The following is a 20,184-nucleotide window of genomic DNA, read 5'->3' as shown; positions in this document are numbered from 1 at the left end:
CACTGAGCAGTATAAATGCAGATTAACATCAGAGAAGCTGAATGTTTCTGTTGAGACATTAAATTGGACAAAGTGTCTCTGATGACAACATATTAGGAAATATATTATATAATTTATATCAGAATAAACCCTAGAAATTAGTAATGTGTTAGAGGTAACCTTGTTGTTTAATTAGGTTTATCTGTCAGACACAGAAAAATACTAGTAGAAGACTCTCAGACATAAAAACAAGTTTAATTTTCACATATTCACTTTTTGTTTGAAATATTCACAGGAAACAGTTTACAGTTATCAGTCAGATAAAGTGACGTCAACAGATTTACTTTCAACAACATGATCTGACGATAACCTCTACATGTGTTAATTCACTTCCAGTTTTCTGTCACTAGGGGTGTCATGTTAAAACTGTATGAACAGCTGTTTTCACTTATCACTGATTATTGGCCTCACCCACATCTCACACCTTCATCCTTCTTATTGGTTCCTAGAGTTAGCTTAGCTTAGCTCTGATCACCTTTCACACCAGAGGCCTGTACTACGAATCCAGATCAACATGCCCTGGATTTATTTCAGTTATCTGGCTTCACTAATCTAACAACCGCGGTGCTGCATAACCTGTGTCATGACGGTGGTTATCAACTAGTTCAGTCAACCCAGGGTTTCCTAATCCAGCGGCGTGCGTTCACATAAAAGAGGTGGTGTTTGCACAGCACGACCAATCGCAAACATCTACCAGAGCCGCATATTTTACATCAGAAGAGCAAATCATAATTCTACATAACTATGAAGAACACAGACACGGTTTTACAGGCAAAACGCAATACAGTCGCTGCTTTAAAAAAAAGCCGATGCTACAGCTTTCCTTCACTTACAGTAAATGCGTCTCTCTCTCTCTCTCTCTCTGACACCATTATCAATCGAGTATTGATTGGTCAGTCACTGGTTGATCTCTAATCTCCAACATAACCTGCTCCCGACTAGATTAGGTGTTCAGCGTGAGTTACCATGGCAATTGAACCCGGTAACAACTAATCTACCGTTGTGATACAGAAAACCCTGGGTTGAACCTGAAGTTACCTCGTTAATGCCAAATCTTGCTTCATAGTACAGGCCTCAGTTTACAATAGTCACAATCAAACAGAGCTAACATGGAGCTGATATTAAGCTAACTAAGCAGCAGGGTGAAGTGCTATTTGTTTTAGTACCGGAGCGCACCTAAAACATGCACGCATTCACGTGCAAGGTGACGTCGTAGCTAGTTTCTAAGGTTATGTAACCACTGTTTTATGGGTTTTATGTTTACATGTTACCTGATGTCACATGACCACATGTTACCTGATGTTACCTGATGTCACATGACCACGTTACCTGATGTCACATGACTTTGAGTAAAGTAAAACACAGGACTTTCACTCAGGAGAGCCGGGTTCGCGTCCCGCGTGTGGCGATTTTTCAGCCGTTTCAGCCGGTTTTTTTTTTAATAAGCCTTACCCAATGTTTCTTTCCTAAACCCAACCATTTATTGTTTTCCTAAGCATGGTTTTGTCGTTATTTTCTGTGTTTTTGTCACTGTTTTGTTACTAAAGCCTTTCCCTGTGTTCTTTTCCTAAACCCAACCATTTTTATTTTTTATTTTTTTTTAACAGGCGTGTGACGTTCTCGCGATAGTACGTCGCGTTCTCGCGATAACACGCAATGTGGCGAGACCACGTGGTGGGTATGTTTACATCAGCTGTATACAGCGTAGGCATACACGTGGATAGCTGAAAATGCGTACAACAACACGCCATTTGGCTTTATGAAAGTGGTGTGTATATTTACGCAAAGTCACGATGCCATGTTGCAACCACGGTCCTGCATAACCTGTGTCACGACGGTGGTTATCAACTAGTTCAGTCAACCCAGGGTTTGCCAATCCAGCGGCGTGCGCTTTCACATAAAAGAAGTGGTGTTTGCACAGCACGACCAATTGCAAACATCTACCAGAGCCGCATATTTTACATAAGAAGAGCAAATTATAATTCTACATAAATATGAAGAACACAGACATGGTTTTGCAGGCAAAAAGCAATGCAGTCGCTGCTTCCTAAAACAGGAGGAAAGCTGGCAAAAAAATAGCTGAGGCTGTAGATGCGTAAATCACTTAATCACTCTTATCAATATCACTTCCTCATCAGTCAGGCACAATATGTGACCATATTTACACTTGTGCTTTCCATAAACTGTCGTTGCTTTAGCCTATTATTTCAGTTGCAACCCTGGCAGTGGGAAGCCATAGTGAGAGCAAATAAAATATATGAAAACATAATTCAAACTGATGTGTGCATTGGCAACACACAGGCTCAAGAAGCCGACAGATAGCCTATAGGCCTACGTAATTCCCTCCGCTGAAAATCTATATCTTTCATAAAAATACCCATCAGGGAATGTCAGTGGGGTTGTCGGTCTCTAAATGTTTTAACTTTTATGAGCGCATCTCTCACTCTCTCTCTCTCTCTCTCTCTCTCTCTCACTCTCTCTCTCTCCCCCTCTCTCTCTCTCTCTGCGCACCGAGCTCCGCCTGATCTTCTAAGAACGGTGACGCCGAGTGTTGATTGGTCAGTAGGCGGTGCTTTTACACCAGTTGATCTCTAATCTCCAATTTAACCTGCTCCAGACCAGGTTAGGTGTTCAGCGTAAGTTACCATGGTGATTTAAGCCGGTAACAAGTGATTCACCATCGTGGTATAGAAAACCCTGGGTTGAACCTGAAGTTACGTACAAATCTTGATTTGTAGTACAGGCCTCTGATGTCACATGATCACATGTTTACATGTTACCTGATGTGTGATCAGTTTTTACATACATGTTTCTGCTGATTGGCTATCACCTGGGAGGCAGCCAATTAAAGAGGGACACAGCCACTAAACCAGAGTAAACACAACTCAAAACAGTTGCACACTGTTTTGAGTAAACATGTCGTTCAACCAGGAAACCGTAGCAAAATGGTGCACACCGTTTTGAGACTGAATGTGCCCCTGACAGGGCTGGGTACTGAACGTCGATACTTTTATGGTATCGAAAAAAATGAAATCCTATGAGTATTGAAAACCAAACAACCCCCATGAGGGCAAATTCATTCCCTAATTTACCAACGTACGTCTGTGAAAAGAAAAGTCCGCTGTGCGTCGGGTGCAAAATAGGAATGATACATGCGTCGGTGTACATAGTCAATTGCTGGGTGCAAGATAGGGCCCTAAATGTTTTACACAAAGAGCCAGACTGTTAGAAAGTTCTGTATTATGTATTATATTACACGTCTTACAGTGCAGGTGTTGGTTCTGACGTCTATAAAAGAACAGAAGAGAGAGTTTGTTTTTAACATCTTTCAGGCATATAAAGAACAGAAGAGGAGGATGAAGGATCCGTTTGTTTTCAACAGAGTCAGTCAGACCAAACCGGCCTCGACACACATCTGGTAGAAGTGAGTCTGCTGACGGAGGAGCTGAGACGGAGAATCCATCTCTGAAATACAGCCTCGGTCCATAACTACCACCCTGAGAGACAGACAGACAGACAGACAGGAGAGTCAGAGAGACAGGCAGACCAGAGGATCAGTGAGACTGACATGAGGAGCTTCAGAGAGACAGAGAGGAGGGTCAGAGAGACAGACAGGAAATATGTTATATAATATTTTTTATAACCATAAAAAACCCTAACCCGCTAGCAGCCAGGGCAGGCGTCACTTTATGTAGCTTCTCAACTCCAAAAACTTTGGAGCAAATTGTCAATTCTGCATTGATTTTCGTAAGACTGCCTATATTCGAAATCTAAACAGTTAATTTCTCACCTAAAATGTTCTCAGGAGTGAATTTAGTGATGAATAAGATGGGGAAAATTGTGAAAATTGTCCCGTTGTTGGTCTGTACAGGTAACCCGACCCTCGTTGAATGCCGAAATTAATTTTGGGATACAGGTGCTGCCAAGTTCATACAAGTTACCAAACAATGCATCTTCAGTAAAAGGGGAATCTTAACTGTTCTTGGCGAAATGTGAACTTGTATATTGGGACAGTACTTTGTCCACAGGAGATGACGTTTCACAGGGACACTAGAACACTGGTCCATAGAAAAACAGAGATTGTGTCCCACAGCAAAAATTTAACACGTACCTTTGCAATAACATCATCTGGGCATGAAATTAACAAATAAGACAGTCAGAAATAATAAAAAGACAACCACTCCAAAATAATGACATGATTATCCAACCCTGACCACTTTAAAGTATCATGATTATCTATGCTCAACATGACAACAGTGCAGGGTTACCTGCTGTAGTCCATGTCTGTTGATTGTGATGTTAGGGCTAAAAGAAGGGAACAGGAGGATGAAGAATCCTATAGCATGAGCCGGGGGTTACCTGGTGTAGTCCATGATGGTGTTGAGGCGGTGGGCGATGGTCAGAACCGTACAGTCCCCAAACTGAGACCGAATAGTGGACTGGATCAGCTGATCTGTCTTCAGGTCCACAGCTGCTGTGGCTTCATCCAGAACCAGGATCCGGGTCTTCCTCAGCAGAGCTCGGGCCAAACACAGCAGCTGTCGCTGACCCAGGCTGCAGTCACACAAGATAAAGCATTTAACACACAAGTAGAGGATGGATACCTGAACCGAGCCCGTTGGGACCCGACAGGCAGGGCCTGGTTCGGACAGATATTTAGAAATGATGTTCAGGTCGGGCTCAGTCCCATCAGCGTGATAAGGCATTGAACATTTTAAATTTACAAAAGCTTATTATGTAGGTGCGCGCCTGTGTTAACATGCGCTTGTTGCCCCGTGTGCGCTGACGCGCTCATCTGTTGACATTTCCAAATGCCTTCCTACAGTTGCTTAATACAAGCTTTCCTATTAGTATGAGAAAAAATTAGATTTTAACTGTGTCTACCTAAAAGGGAGTTTCTCCTCGCCACTGTCGCAATAGCCACTGCTAATGCTTGCTCTTGGGGGAATTATTGGAATTGTTGGGGCTTTGTAAATTATAGAGTGTGGTCTAGACCTACTCTATTTGTAAAGTGTCTTGAGAGAACTCTTGTTATGATTTGATACTATAAATAAAATTGAATTGAATTGAATTGAATCTGGTGTTGTATTAAACATCTGTCCTCTGGTGTTGTATTAAACATCTGTCCTCTGGTGTTGTGTTAGTATTAAACATCTGTCCTCTGGGGTAGAGTTACACATCTGTCCTCTGTGTTGTGTTTTGGTAAAGCTAGTCCAGATGTGGTGCAGGTGTGTTCTGTGTGGATCTACCTGAGGTTCTCTCCTCCTTCAGAGCACTCGTGGTCCAGTTTCTGTGGCAGAGCAGAAACAAAGCTGCTCAGATGAGCCAGTTCCAGAGCTTTCCACAGATCCTCTTCTGAACAGGTATCAAAGGGGTCCAGGTTCATCCTCAGAGACCCAGAAAACAGCACCGGGTCCTGGGAAGCAAAGGTCAGAGGTCACACTAAAGACGTTTACTGTGACACCACACAAATTCATGTCTTCACTGAGCTGAAAATTATCAGCTGACAATCATTTACAGTGTCTATCTGATTTCAACATTAATGAATGTTTGAGAGTCTGAACTCTTTTTTCTACATTTAAATGAGCTTTAAAATAAACAATGTTATAATATTTTACAAAATGTTACTAAACCACATTCGAAATGTTGTGCTGTGCAGTTATTCAAGAAGAACAAGGTTTCAATTCATTTCCCGAAAACCTCCTGTAACTCAGCATCTTCATTGTTTCCTTCTGCACATGTTCATTATCTTTTTGTGTGTGTGAGGTCACTTCTAACTGTACTGTGTGAGCTACTCAGTGCAAAGTATATGTGTTTCCAGTGTACTAGAGTATTTGTACTGTAGTATTTCCAGTACTTACCTGAGGAATGATGGTGATTCTGGAGCGGAGATCATGAAGGCCGATCTGAGCAATGTCGATCCCGTCGATAAAGATTCGTCCCTTTGCTGCTTCAAGAATCCGGAAGATTCCCAAAGCCAGCGAGGACTTCCCGGCTCCCGTCCTTCCAACAATCCCCACCTGCAAATGTTTTATTTTATTCAATAAATAGTCACATGATGAGTTGATTTATTATATATAATAAATCAACTCATCATGTGACTATTTATACCATAAACACACCACAACTGACAGCAGTGAAAGTATAATATTTTTATTCTTTGCTTTTCACTTTGTTTTATTTGTTTTTATTTTTGTTTTTACCTCTTTGTATATTTTTATTCTGTTTGTCTGACAAATTTCCATTGATGCATAAAAACATATTTCTGACCTTTTCTCTGTCCTGGATGTCGATGTTGATGTCGTTCAAAGCCCAGTCCAAACCTTTACGGTACTGCAGTCCGTAGTCTTCAAACTGGATGTTTCCCGTGGTCGGCCAGGCTGCTGGTAGAAAACTGTCCTCGATGGTCCACGCTGCCTGAGGACACACTTCAGGTCAGGACACCCACAGCTCCGTCATCACAGTTTAGTAATGTCACGTCAGTGAGAAACAAATATACTGAACTACAATGAGACACAGCAGAACAATAATTAACTTGTTTCTACACTGTAAGCCTCAAAAAACAAGCTTCTGGTCTAAAGACGTTGGTCTCAGAGATGTTGGACTTCCAGCCAAAGATTACAGTTCCTAAATAAACCAACCGACCTCTTTGGGTGTGTTGTCATACTCTTTGACTCTCTCCACCGACACAATGTTGTTCTCCACATCAGTCCAGGATCGGACGATCCAGCTCAAGATTCCTGTCACCTGTAAACACAAAAACACACACACACACACACACACACACACACAGACACACACACAAACACACACACACACACAAACACACCGTCATTCATCTGAAGCTTTCTTTGTCCACTGTGTTTGTCTTCCAGGTGTTCCTGGTTAACACTGCAGAGACCAACAAGATCATACAATTAATCCATTTTAAGTTTTATTTAAAAAGGTTCAGAGGTGACACACGAGTGAGAGAGATTCTTTCTTTGGGTCAAGGTGGGAGAACCGTCTGTAAACTCCCTCAGGACCATTCATCCTTCCCTGGTTTTAAAACCGGTAATGGTGCAAAGAGTTTTTAACCTGGAGAGAGTGGGACACAGCCAATCCCACGATGCCTGGGCTGAGTTCATCCCGACTTTGCACCGACAGGATGGCTGCAGCCAACACCAACAGATTCCCCAAAAACTCCAGATTCACCGCCAGCCATCTGACGGAAAACCACTTTTATTAGGAAACGATCTGCTGAACATTAAATACTAAAACTTACAAATATATTAGATTATTACAATCCAGTCAAGCATGGGAGTAAATTATTGGTGAAACCAGCTGAGAGCGAGAGATAAAAAGCATTTAAAATAAGTACAACATGATACAAACATCTCAATTAAGTGTAGAAAAATCAGCTCAAAAATATTGAAGCAAAAGACTAATGAGAAATATCATTAAAAGTGTGTTTTAAGTCGTTGGAATGAACCTGGTGGCAACAAAGCGAGGGAAGTAAGCTTCCTGGTTGTTGTCGATGCAGCGGTTGGCATGGACGACAAAGCGTCGCTGTTCGCCGAAGGCTCGGATGACGCTGGCGCCCTGAACCGTCTCGTTAAAATGGCTGTAGATCGGTGAGCGACTCACAGCCTCCAGTCGTCGCAGCTGACATGAAGACGCCACGTAGAAACTCTGGAGACCAGACACAGAAAGAAATAGTTACAGGAAGTTTCAGCTGAACATCAGAGACATGCAGAGAACGTTTTACATTTATACATCGATAACATTCAGGAGACAGGAGACAGGTCTACCTGATGATAACATTCAGGAGACAGATCTACCTGATGATCCTGATGATAACATTCAGGAGACAGATCTACCTGATGATAACATTCAGGAGACAGGTCTACCTGATGATCCTAATGATAACATTCAGGAGACAGGTCTACCTGATGATAACATTCAGGAGACAGATCTACCTGATGATAACATTCAGGAGACAGGTCTACCTGATGATAACATTCAGGAGACAGGTCTACCTGATGATAACATTCAGGAGACAGGTCTACCTTATGATAACATTCAGGAGACAGCTTTACCTGATGATAACATTCAGGAGACAGATCTACCTGATAACATTCAGGAGACAGGTCTACCTGATGATAACATTCAGGAGACAGATCTACCTGATAACATTCAGGAGACAGGTCTACCTGATGATAACATTCAGGAGACAGATCTACCTGATAACATTCAGGAGACAGGTCTACCTGATGATAACATTCAGGAGACAGATCTACCTGATGATAACATTCAGGAGACAGATCTACCTGATGATAACATCCAGGAGACAGGAGACAGGTCTACCTGATGATAACATCCAGGAGACAGGAGACAGGTCTACCTGATGATAACATTCAGGAGACAGGAGACAGGACTACCTGATGATAACATTCAGGAGACAGGTCTACCTGATGATAACATTCAGGAGACAGGACTACCTGATGATAACATTCAGGAGACAGATTTACCTGATGATAAAATTCAGGAGGCAGATCTACCTGATGATAACATTCAGGAGACAGATTTACCTGATGATAAAATTCAGGAGACAGATCTACCTGATGATAACATTCAGGAGGCAGATCTACCTGATGATAACATTCAGGAGACAGGTCTACAGGTATAAATGTTAAACACGTCTATTTTGGATCAGTGCGACAACTGATTTAACACATAAGACTGGGATTAATCTTAGCCTGGCAGTTAGCCTGCTCTGGAGCAGGCTAACTGCAAAGAATAAATCTACATGGTTACTTGGCTGGATTTAATTCAACCTGCTTTCCTGCAACCAAGTCAAGGCTAAATCCATCCAGGATAATTTGAATATCCTGGCATAATCCCTCATCCTGGTTTTGTGCAATACCCCTCTGGACTAAAGTTTACCTGAAGATAAGATTCAGTACTAATGTTTACCTGGAGATAATGTTCAGGACTAATGTTTACCTGGAGATAATGTTCAGGACTAATCTTTACCTGGAGATAACGTTCAGGACTAATGTTTACCTGTATGAAGATGTAGACGGCGGTGAGGGGGAGGAGCACCAGCCCTGTGAAGGGTGTGGCCAACAACAGGATGATGCAGACCTCCAGCAGCTTGAACAGGTATCCCAGCATCATCTTCAGCCCATCAGGAATCATGCAGTCTATGGCGTCCATCTCTCTGGAGAAGCGGTTCAGGAGGTTTCCGCTGGGTGTCACCTCGAAGAAAGACACGGGTGAGTGCAGGACACTGTGGAGAAGATCAGCGTGAAGCTGACGCGATGCTACGATACCGCCCAGAGCGATGGCGAGTGTCGTCCCAAACATGGCGATCCCTGAAACACCATGGGCAAAAAAAACAGAAAAAACAGTTTATCACAGAGCTCAGAGAAATAACTTCTTGGCATCAGAAAAGTCATTCAGAGCTTCTAAACTGATCTCTGTTTCTTCTTTCTAATAATCCAGTTGACAGGCTTTGAAACTAAAATAGACAACACTGCCATTGTAGTGTCTTACCCAGAGTCAGACCAGCAGACGATATCAGCTTCACCTCTGTTTTAAAATCAACCTTCTCATTTTTCTGTCACTGATGTTGAAATCAGTTTTTTAATGCGCTTTATGTTGGCCTCTATCAAACTTCCATCTCACACCTTCAACTTGTACAAAATGCTGCTGCTTGCTTTTAAACAAATGCCTCCAGGCGATACACTCTCCATTGGCTCCTGGTGCATTTTAGAATTTATTTTAAAATTTTTATGTTTTTTTTTTAAGGTCATTAATGGCCTGTTCCCAAGATATTAGCGCTGCGTTAGAACAACAGGTCATTGTGATCGTCCAATCAACTTATATTATAAGTCCTGAGGTCTGACATCCACACTAAATGCAAAACGCATTTATTCAGAATGGCTTTTAGTACATAACAGCGCTGTGACATTTTCCTTTCTCCCTCCTGCTTTTATGAAAGCTTTTCTGAGTTTACTGTATGTTCTGTTTTATTCTCGGTCCTTGATGTAAAACACTTTGGATACCTGCTGGTTGCTGTAAAGGGCGATTTAAAGAAATGTTTCTTGATTGGTCTCTGGTTAATAAGGTGTGTATAAGAACCTTTGGCCCTCATTTGTATGAGCCCTAATAATGACCTTTGACCCTTGTTAATATGAGGCATAAAATGACATTTGACCCACCCTGAGTGAAGCCCAGAGCGGCGAACACGCTCAGCTTCAGGTTGTGGTCGCTCTGCGTACCGTTGACAGGCGCCTCGTCGGCCCACAGGCTCAGCCAATAGCTGTAGGCCAACGAGGATGCCTGCTGGAAGGCATAGAGGAAGATGATGGTCATGATGAAGAGCAGGCCGACAGTCCTGAAGTACTCTCGGTACATCTGCAGCTTCACCTGAAAACACAACAACTCTTTTAATCTCACACTGATCTGTAGCTTGTTTACACCTCTGAAGGTTTTCATTCGTTCAAACATTCACTTAAAGATCAGTCTAATAAAAACACATGACTCTGTCTAAGCACCATCATGTTTTTTAATGCTTCATCAAATTCATTTCTAATTAAAGCTGCGAGCAGCGATGGACGGGCCCTCGCGCCTCGGCGTGCGTCGGGGTAACTGGCGGACTCTGCTCCTTGCGACCGTGAATTTGCAGGGCACTCAGACACCGCAAATCGTCACCAATGAAAAGGGAACTCCCTGCCGAGTTCAACGATACCTCACACAAGACTCTATGTCATACAGTTCATTAGCTGTTAAAAGGGGCGTGGCTAAATTATAGGGGGAGGGTCAAACCATTACCAATTAAAAAGGAAGTCTCTGATGAGTTCAATGACACCTCACACAAGACTCTACTTTAGATGGGTTAGCATTTATGAAAGGGGGCGTGGCTTAAACATAGGGGGCGGGCCAAACCATCACAATGAAGAAGGAAGTCTCTGCTGAGCGTAATGATACCTCACACAAGGGTATACCTTAAACGGTTCAAATGTTATGGAAGGGGGCGTGGCCTGAGTAAGTGGGCGTGGTTAAATTAAAGGGGGCGGCTCAGTATCACATGTAGACCACACATAAGTTTCATGTAAATCGGATGATGTTTGTCATATTAGGCGCATTTCCTGTTGCCAGCGGGGAGCGCTATGACCAAAAGTCAATTTTGGCCTGTAGGTGTCCTCAGGCCTGGACCCTTGTCCATCGTGAGAAATTTCAGGCAGATACGACAACGTACACTCAAGTTACAACTTCTTTGTTCATCGCTAAACACTCAAAATGGTCGCCACGCCCACACCGTCTGATGAAAAGTTTTTCTTTTAATAACTTTTCATTGTTAAGGTGTTGGGATGGTACAGACCAAGTTTGAAGTCCATCGGATGAAATCTCTAGGAGGAGTTCGTTAAAGTATAGCACCTTGACTTTTAGGCCTACTTCCTGTTGCCACTAGGGGGCGCTATGACTTTAAGTAAATATCAGCCTTTATTTGTCATCAGGGTTGGACTCTTATGAATCCTGAAAAGTTTCGAGCCAGTTGGACAACGTACACTCGAGTTACACCCACTTCCTGTTTCAGCGGCGAAACGCACAAAATGGCCGCCCCGCCACGGCCACACCCTATGACGAAAAGTTTGATTGGATGAAATCTCTAGGAGGAGTTCGTTAAAGTACGACATGTGGAAATGGCAAAATCGCACTAATTTCGAACTTTGAAATCAAAATAGCGGACTTCCTTTTGGGTTTAGGGTATGGCTCCAATGACGTTATTTGTACATCTTGACATGTTACATATGTGTACCAAGTTTCGTGAGTCTACGTTAAACGCACTGCAGGGGCTCAATTTTCTTAACTTTCTAGGGGGCGCTAGCGAGCCATTTTTGTGCACCTATTCGCGAAACCCTTAAAATACGTAAATTTTCACCAGACTTGATGCGACCGCCAAATTGGGTGAGTTTTTGAATATGTTAAGCCCCTCAAAAAGCCAATTCATTTGACGGGAAAATAATTCCTTCAGTTTCAATAGGGCTTTCGCCGCTGTCGGCGCTCGGGCCCTAAATATGTTAAGCCCCTCAAAAAGCCAATTCATTTGACGGGAAAATAATTCCTTCAGTTTCAATAGGGCTTTCGCCGCTGTCGGCGCTCCGGCCCTAAATATTTACAGTTCTTAAGATGAGGTGGAAACAGTCAGAAAACAAAAATAACTTTACCACTGTGACACTTTAGTTCCAGTGTCTCTTTAGTACTGAGAACTGTTTGGTTGAAAAGGAACAAGTGAATGGATCCAAACTGAACAGTTTTTATCTTTCGGTAAATCAGTCTTGTTACAGTAAATTTCTTTTCGTGTGTGTTTTGAATGTAGTTTTGTTTCTGTAAATCATGCTGCAGTCTCAGCTGCTTTTGAAGGATTTATAGGTTACTACTTTATTAAAGTTACTAATAGAGATACAAACATTCCTCATATATATTAAAAGAATGACCTACCCTCCCTGTGTGAGCCTTGTCAACCTCTGTAAGTTTCCCAGCATCCCCAGTGTCCAAGTCCTGATCAACAGCCTCCATCATCTGAACACTGGCACTGCTCAAATCACAGCTGGAAAACACACACACACACACACACACACACACACACACACACACACACGCGCCACACGCACGTGCACACAAAATAGACACATAGACACAAACACAATGTGATAATGGGTTCAGGGGGTTTAGGTTATGAATATAATATGAAAAGTGTTTTATGTTTGACATTCCAGTATAGAAGTGGTAAAAGTCACTCTGATCAACAACATCACTGCCGTGCAGTCACAAAATACTTTTTTTTGGTAACATTAAAGACCAGCTGCTCTATAATGTGTCCTGTTTTCTCCTGTGTTCTTTAAAATTTTGGTGTTTTCCCTAACTATGAAATGCAAAAACAGATATTGTTGTTGTTAGTCTAATATTTATTGGAAAAGCCCAGTCCAGAAAAGGGAAATGTTGTTGAAATGGTTTTGAGTTACTTGTTGTGAGACAACTTGACTGCAGTTAGCCAAGGGACTGAACTAGAGAACTGTTCCCAATCCGAAATGAGTTATAAAGACAAACAACCAGTCGGCTAATGATGATATACAAGATAAAAGCATTTTTGTCGTCACTCTGTCTGTGCAAGGGCAATCCCGAGCTATGACTGGTGCAACAAGACACCTCGCAAACAAACACACAGACACACTTAAGCGAGCTGCGCATGCCTGGGTCTTTATTATTATTTTTTTAACCTTTATTTATCCAGGTAAGTTGATTGAGAACAATTTCTCATTTGCAATGACGACCTGTCACATTCACACAGTTCCACATTCATACCTGGAAGCTGCCCAGTACCATGACAGTCTGATCGGATCACATTAATACCTGGAAGCTGCCCAGTACCATGACTGATCGGATCACATTCATACCTGGAAGCTGCCCAGTACAACCACAGTCTGATCTGATCACATTCATACCTGGAAGCTGCCTAGTACCATGACAGTCTGATCTGACCACATTCATACCTGGAAGCTGCCCAGTACAACTACAGTCTGATCTGACCACATTCATACCTGGAAGCTGCCCAGTACAACTACAGTCTGATCTGACCACATTCATACCTGGAAGCTGCCCAGTACCACTATAGTCTGATCTGACCACATTCATACCTGGAAGCTGCCCAGTACCACTACAGTCTGACCTGATCACATTCATACCTGGAAGCTGCCCAGTACCACTACAGTCTGACCTGATCACATTCATACCTGGAAGCTGCCCAGTACCACCACAGTCTGATCTGACCACATTCATACCTGGAAGCTGCCCAGTACAACTACAGTCTGATCTGCTGCCACTAGGCAGCTCCACTGAAGCGGTTGGGGTTAAGCTCCTTGCTCAAGGGCACCTCATTGGTGGTAATGAGGGAAGGACTAGTGCTGCTCTTTCACTTTCCTCACCCAGATTTTATCCTGCCGGTCTGGTTATTGAACCGGCGACCTCCCAAGAACACTTCCTTAACCCCCTAGGCCACCACTCTCCCTTAAAAGAAGTTTTTCTCACCACCAAGGTTTCTTCCTAAAAGGGAGTTTTTCCTCACCACTGTTGCACTAAATGCTTGCTCTATAGGGCAATTACTGGAATTGTTGGGTCTTTATAAATTATAGAGTGTGGTCTAAACCTACTCTATCTGTAAAGTGTCTTGAGATAACTCTTGTTATAATTTGATACTATAAATTAAATTAAACACACAACGAAAAAGTTTGCCTACTTTTTCCAATACACATGTAAAACGCTGTCCTCTCATGTTTAACAAGTTAAATCTGGGTTAAATTCAGAAACACGAGTCCTGAGACTGTCCCATTAAATACTCTCCCATTCAGAAAGTTTAACGCCTACAGTTTGGTGTATAGTTTGTGTCTTTACCTGATCAGCTGCTCATGAGAAAGATCGATGGAGAAATCAGTCATACTGAGGCGAGAAACTGACTTCCTGTTGCCTACAAACGCAATTATACATACACAGACACACACACACACACACACACACACACACACACATACACACACACACATAAAAATAAATACATACTGTAAATCAGACTACAGTTTTCTTCGTTCTGCTTCATCTACATCTGAAAAAAAAATAAAAAACATGAAAGTCCTAATTCGGCTCAGGCCGAACAATCATCATTGTGATATAATCCCAACGTACCACGGCCTTCATCAACTGTTACTTAATTATTCTCCTGTAGTTTAGTTTAACTTCTGCTCAAGTAAAAGTCTTACTCTTGTCTCGGGGGATGACGCTCTCTCTGCGCCGGTTTCCACTGAAGGTGTGGATGAATTTGGCAAAGGCTCCCTTCCTGTCCATCAGCTCCATGTAGGACCCGATCTCTGAGATCTGTCCGCCATCCATCACCAGAACCAGGTCTGCTTTCGACAGGAAGCTGAGGCCGTGAGTCACCAGCACCCGCGTCTAAAGAAACACATCAGCACACACATTACAGTTATTTAGCTGATGCTTTTAGCTACATTCAGGCCAAAAAAAACGATCCAGCAATTTGCCACAGTTTTGTGCGGCAGTGTGAGTGTCACTAAAAAAACATTTGTGTGACGTCCTGTTGTGTTCTTTAACCCCCCAAAGTAGCATAAGTAGACTTTATATTTCACAGTTACTGTTTTCCATCAGATGGTTTATAGATTTGGACATTTTGGAGTGCATTTCAAGGTAGCTTCATTTCCCAGAGAAAGAGAGAAAGTAAAGAGACGGAGGTACTGAGGAAACAGTCAGCTGTTCCACAAACTCCTAGGCAGTTCGGTACTAGTGTAAACTTTCTTGCGCCAGCGATAGAGGCAGTGATGTTTCCTTTTTCCTGTACGGGACTCTCACACCGCCTCAAAACACAACAAGTCTGATCCACACACATATGACTGGTCACAGCAGTGTGACACACGGTTGACTTTAAGCCGACTGCCACTGCAATGTTTTGCATCTTCCCCCTGCCGCAGCCTAAACACATTACACCCATTAAAATGAATGGAAAGACCTGCTTTCGGAACATATTTAGTCTGTGACAGAATTACAGGTTTAAACAACACAAACCCAGTGGACCATGATGCTCTTTCCAAAAGGACCAACAATGTTGCTGGAACCCGCCGGAGGACAGCGAGATAATTGGGAGAGCTTGTAGAAGAGTTAGATACAGGTTCAGGGTCTCACCTTGTCTTTGAGGAGTCCTCGGGGTCCGATGACTCGATCAAAGATGTGTTGTCCAACGTGAGTATCAACGGCGGATAGCGGGTCGTCCAGCAGGTAAACATCTGACTTCCTGTAGACGGCCCGAGCCAGACTCACCCTCTGCCTCTGACCGCCAGAAAGGTTAAGACCCTGTAGACAGGAAATACATCATCAGAGAACAAAAAGTTACAACACACAGTCCTGCAGACAGGAAATACATCATCAGGAAACAAAACAAAAAACACAGTCCTGCAGACAGGAAATACATCATCAGAGAACAAAAATAAAGAGTACATAGTCAAAAACAGGCCAAGCACAGAACTACCGTAGAGTCTGCTTGCAGCCACAGCCGGGAGTTCCTGTAGAGTGGTCGCTAAGACTACAACGCCACTACATTTATTCAGAGCGTCTATATTAAAAGAATATCAATATCAACAGAGCAGACAGATGGATTGCTGTGGAAAGGCCAACAGGTTGCAGTGGACAGACAGACAGACAGGTTGCTGTTTACAGACAGACATACAGACAAATTGCTATAGACAGACAGACAGTTTGCATTGGACAGACAGACAGGTTGTTGGTACTTTCTCCCCGATCTCCGTGGCATCTCCGGCCGGCAGGATGTCCAGGTCCGGCAGCAGAGCGCATGCCTCCAGAACACGCTGGTACCAGCTCTCCGTCCTCTCTTCACCAAACAAAATGTTGTTCGTCAAAGACGCATTCTGGATCCAGGCCTGCTGGGGGACGTAGGCCAGCGAACCCTGTCGACACAGACAACATATCCTTTATTATCCCTTGTGTTGTCTTTCGGGTCCAGTTTATTTGACATTTTGTATTGGCCTGGCGTTGAGGTTCACCTGCCCCCATCACCCTCTGTGGCTCCACAATTGACACTGTGGAGTCTTCCCGCTTCCCAAGGTCTCAAGTGAGAGCTGAACATCAGCTCCTTTATCAAGAAAGCACAACAGGGGATGTACTTCCTGCGGCAGCTGAAAAAATTCAACCTGCCAAAGACAATGATGGTTAACTTCTGCACAGCCATCAATGTGTCCATCCTCACATCCTCCATCACCATCTGGTACGCTGCTAGCACTGCCAAGGACAAGGGCAGACTGCAGCATGTCATTCAGTCTGCAGAGAAGGTGATTGGCTGCAATCTGCCGCCGCTCCAGGACCTACACGCCACCAGGACTCTGAAGCGTGCTGGGAAGATTGTGGCTGACCCCTCCCACCCCGGCCACAAACTCTTTGAGTCACTCCCCTCTGAACAGTTTTTTCCCATCCACCACTAGCCTCATCAACAAGGCCCGGAACCTACCCTGACACTCTCCGCACTCCACCTCTGACTCTACATGCCACTGTACTCTCTCTGCTGTACTGCTCTTTTTATTTTTATTTTCATACATACTGTGTACTTATACTTACATTTTTTATATTCTATTTTGAGAATGTGTGACATGCACCAACAACACCAAAACAAATTCCTTGTATGTGTAAAAAATGTACTTGGCAATAAAGCTGAGAGAGGATTCTAAATACACATCACCCCTGTGCTCAAGCCTTAGAGTCGGTAGCACCAAGCCTTCAAGACAGAAACACAGAGCCTTGGATTCTGTAGCACCGAGTCTTCAAGTCCATAGCACTGAGTCTTCAAGTCCATAGCACAGAGCCTTCAAGTTCGTAACACAGAGACTCTGGAACACTCTGCCTCCTCCAATACGATCGGCTGTCTCTGTTGACGCTTTCAAAAATCAGTTGAAGACTTTTGGTTAACCTGTGCACACTGTGATTTTTATTGTACTGTGTTTTAATATGGACCATACTGTATATATTATTTCAGAATCAAATCCTGCCTTTCATTCGAATCTAGAAAGAGGCTGGTCGCTGCCACTTTTATGTCTGTACTTGACTATGGTGATGTTTTATACATGCATGCTTCATCTCAACATTTACATGCACTGGACACTGTATACCATGGAGCCCTGAGGTTCATCACTGGTATGAAAGCCTTCACTCACCATTGTGAACTGTGTGAACGTGTTGGATGGGCTTCTCTATCAACACAGAGACTTCACCACTGGCATACCTTCATATACAAGGCTATTTTAGGTCTCTTTCCATCCTACCTTCTGACCTATATCAGTGTAAATAGTACTGGGACTTACAATCTTCGTTCTCAGGATCTTTTCCTTCTGTCTGTTCCAAAGGTTAGAACTGAGCTGGGAAAAAAGGCATTTAAGTTTGCTGCTCCCTCTGCCTGGAACAAGTTACAGAAATCCATGAAACTTACTGAGCTGCTCTCATTGGTCGCTTTTAAGAGGATGTTGATTGACTTGGAGGCAGCCACATCTTGCTGCAGATGTTTTGCCTGATGTGTTTAGGATTGTGGTTGACTTTGAAAGATTTGCTGTGTCAGTTGTTTTATGTTTTTAGTGTTTTTGTGTATTGTGTATTGTGTGTTTGTATGTACTGTATGTGTGGTTGTACTGCTGCCTGTCTTGGCCAGGACAATCTTGAAAAAGAGATTTTTAATCTCAATGAGTCTCTTCCTGGTTAAATAAAGGTAAAATAAAAAAAATAAAAAAGGGGAGATTCATAACTTTAAACAATATGTTCACATCTTATCTGGATGCTTCATTAGCAGTTTTAACACTGAACCGTCTGATTCCCCAGGTGAGTCTTGTTGCTACTGCATCAATCATTAGCATTTCTCTCTCTGGCTCCGCCCCTCAGGATGACATCACACAGAAAAAAAAACATGTTGAGAAAGTTTTATTTAATAAAACCTTCAGTTAAAAAATCAATAAGGGTTATATTTTTTGTTGTGACCTTAATGGAGACAGAGCCGCTCCTCCTCTCCATCTCCCCCAACATGGCTGCCAGCAGAGACGACTTCCCGGAGCCAACATGGCCGACTACGGCCACCAGGGAACCCGTTTTCACCTTCATGCTGATCCTCTGCAGACATGGCGGGCCCTCATTTGTCCAGGAGAAAGTCCCGCCCTCAATCATCACGCTGACTGCATCTAAAGACCGAACACAGAACTCTTTCCAAATCTCAAAAACATTTAAACTTGTCATTAAACTTCCAAGATTGGTTTCATTTAAAAGAAAAGAAACAAAAAAAATATATTCTCTTTCAGTCTGAGGCAAAGCTAACAGTTTAGCCTTGCTTCTAGTCCTTGTGCCAAGCTGGGCTAACAGTTTAGCCTTGATTCTAGTCCTTGTGCTAAGTTGGGCTAACAGTTTAGCCTTGATTCTAGTCCTTGTGCTAAGCTAGGCTAACAGTTTAGCCCTGCTTCCAGTCCTTGTGCTAAGTTGGGCAAACAGTTTAGCCCTGCTTCCAGTCCTTGTGCCAAGCTGGGCTAACAGTTTAGCCCTGCTTCCAGTCCTTGTGCTAAGCTAGGCTAACAGTTTAGCCATGCTTCCAGTCCTTGTGTTAAGCTAGGCTAACAGGTGTGTGTGATGTCATACCCATGCTGTGAGGAAGTCTCTCCACGTTGTCTGGCTTCAGCTCGTCATAGCACAGGAAGTTTCCCAGACGTCTGAGAGAGACAACGGCCTGATGATGAAGAATAGATCAGTCATGTGACACTGTACACAGGTCAGTCATGTGACATGGTAGACAGGTCAGTCATGTGACATTTTACCAAACGGAAAAAAGATAAGTAGACAAATACAAGTAAAGAGGAAGGACAGTTTCTCCATTTAATACTTCTTACAAAGTGTCTCAGAGTGGAGAACTAACAATGTATTTTATGTATGTAAGAATGTAGGGGAGGTTAATGTTATCATATGTCCGACTCTGAGGTTAAAAAATACATCAAGAAGGCGAGACACAAAGAAGTATAACATTGCTATTAAAGACAACTCACTCACTTGGATGCATTGTTTGTTTTAAAGGGGTGATAGAATGATTATATAGGGTATTTCACACTGTTCCTTATGGTCTCCTAATGGGGTATGTAACATTGGTTGGGCTGAAAATGGCCTGGTTGATATTTTACTGGCCCTTATGCATCCCTGTGTTTTGGCCCTATTTGTAACAAGAGCTTTTCTTCCAAATATGGTATGGTCATGAATATTTAGATGAGCTGCTGCGGCTGATTGGTTGAGCGACTTGCCATACGCCATATTAGAGGCCCGCTGATTGGTTGAGCGAATCCCCAATACACATACATTAGAGAAGCGACAAAATCTCATATTCCAGACACTGCAATGTTTCATTACCAAATTCACTTCTGAGACTTTTTTAAGCGAGAAATCAACTATATAAAGCTGAAATATGGGCCGTTTTACAAAAATTGATGGCTAATTGCAAATTTGGTAAGACGTGTCGGACTTTAGGAGCTCCACACAGTCTGACGAGAAAGCGGCAGCCTGCTGGGCTCC

At 43.0% G+C, this 20,184-nt stretch overlaps 1 protein-coding gene across 1 annotated transcript in view; it reads right to left on the bottom strand.

Moving 5' to 3' along the window:
• Window positions 1-2,602: 2,602 nt before the first annotated feature.
• LOC120562386 (multidrug resistance-associated protein 1-like) overlaps window positions 2,603-20,184 on the bottom strand; it is a 39,366-nt gene continuing 21,784 nt past the window's right edge. Inside the window, exons 14-30 of the mRNA XM_039806099.1 lie at window positions 19,267-19,354; window positions 18,622-18,818; window positions 16,377-16,553; window positions 15,775-15,942; window positions 14,864-15,030; window positions 14,479-14,562; window positions 12,529-12,637; window positions 10,245-10,452; window positions 9,085-9,395; window positions 7,511-7,710; window positions 7,117-7,243; window positions 6,685-6,786; window positions 6,310-6,456; window positions 5,901-6,059; window positions 5,289-5,455; window positions 4,399-4,593; window positions 2,603-3,536 (exon numbers count right to left, since the gene is read on the bottom strand). Coding sequence (XP_039662033.1) covers window positions 3,428-3,536; window positions 4,399-4,593; window positions 5,289-5,455; window positions 5,901-6,059; window positions 6,310-6,456; window positions 6,685-6,786; window positions 7,117-7,243; window positions 7,511-7,710; window positions 9,085-9,395; window positions 10,245-10,452; window positions 12,529-12,637; window positions 14,479-14,562; window positions 14,864-15,030; window positions 15,775-15,942; window positions 16,377-16,553; window positions 18,622-18,818; window positions 19,267-19,354 — 2,715 coding nt within the window. The 3' untranslated portion in view covers window positions 2,603-3,427. The remainder of the gene's footprint in view (window positions 3,537-4,398; window positions 4,594-5,288; window positions 5,456-5,900; window positions 6,060-6,309; window positions 6,457-6,684; window positions 6,787-7,116; window positions 7,244-7,510; window positions 7,711-9,084; window positions 9,396-10,244; window positions 10,453-12,528; window positions 12,638-14,478; window positions 14,563-14,863; window positions 15,031-15,774; window positions 15,943-16,376; window positions 16,554-18,621; window positions 18,819-19,266; window positions 19,355-20,184) is intronic.

This window comes from Perca fluviatilis, chromosome 7, assembly GCF_010015445.1.
Source record: "Perca fluviatilis chromosome 7, GENO_Pfluv_1.0, whole genome shotgun sequence".
Taxonomy (NCBI): domain Eukaryota; kingdom Metazoa; phylum Chordata; class Actinopteri; order Perciformes; family Percidae; genus Perca; species Perca fluviatilis.
The sequence above is the reverse complement of the archived record's forward strand: the minus strand, read 5'-3'. Positions and strand labels throughout refer to the sequence as shown.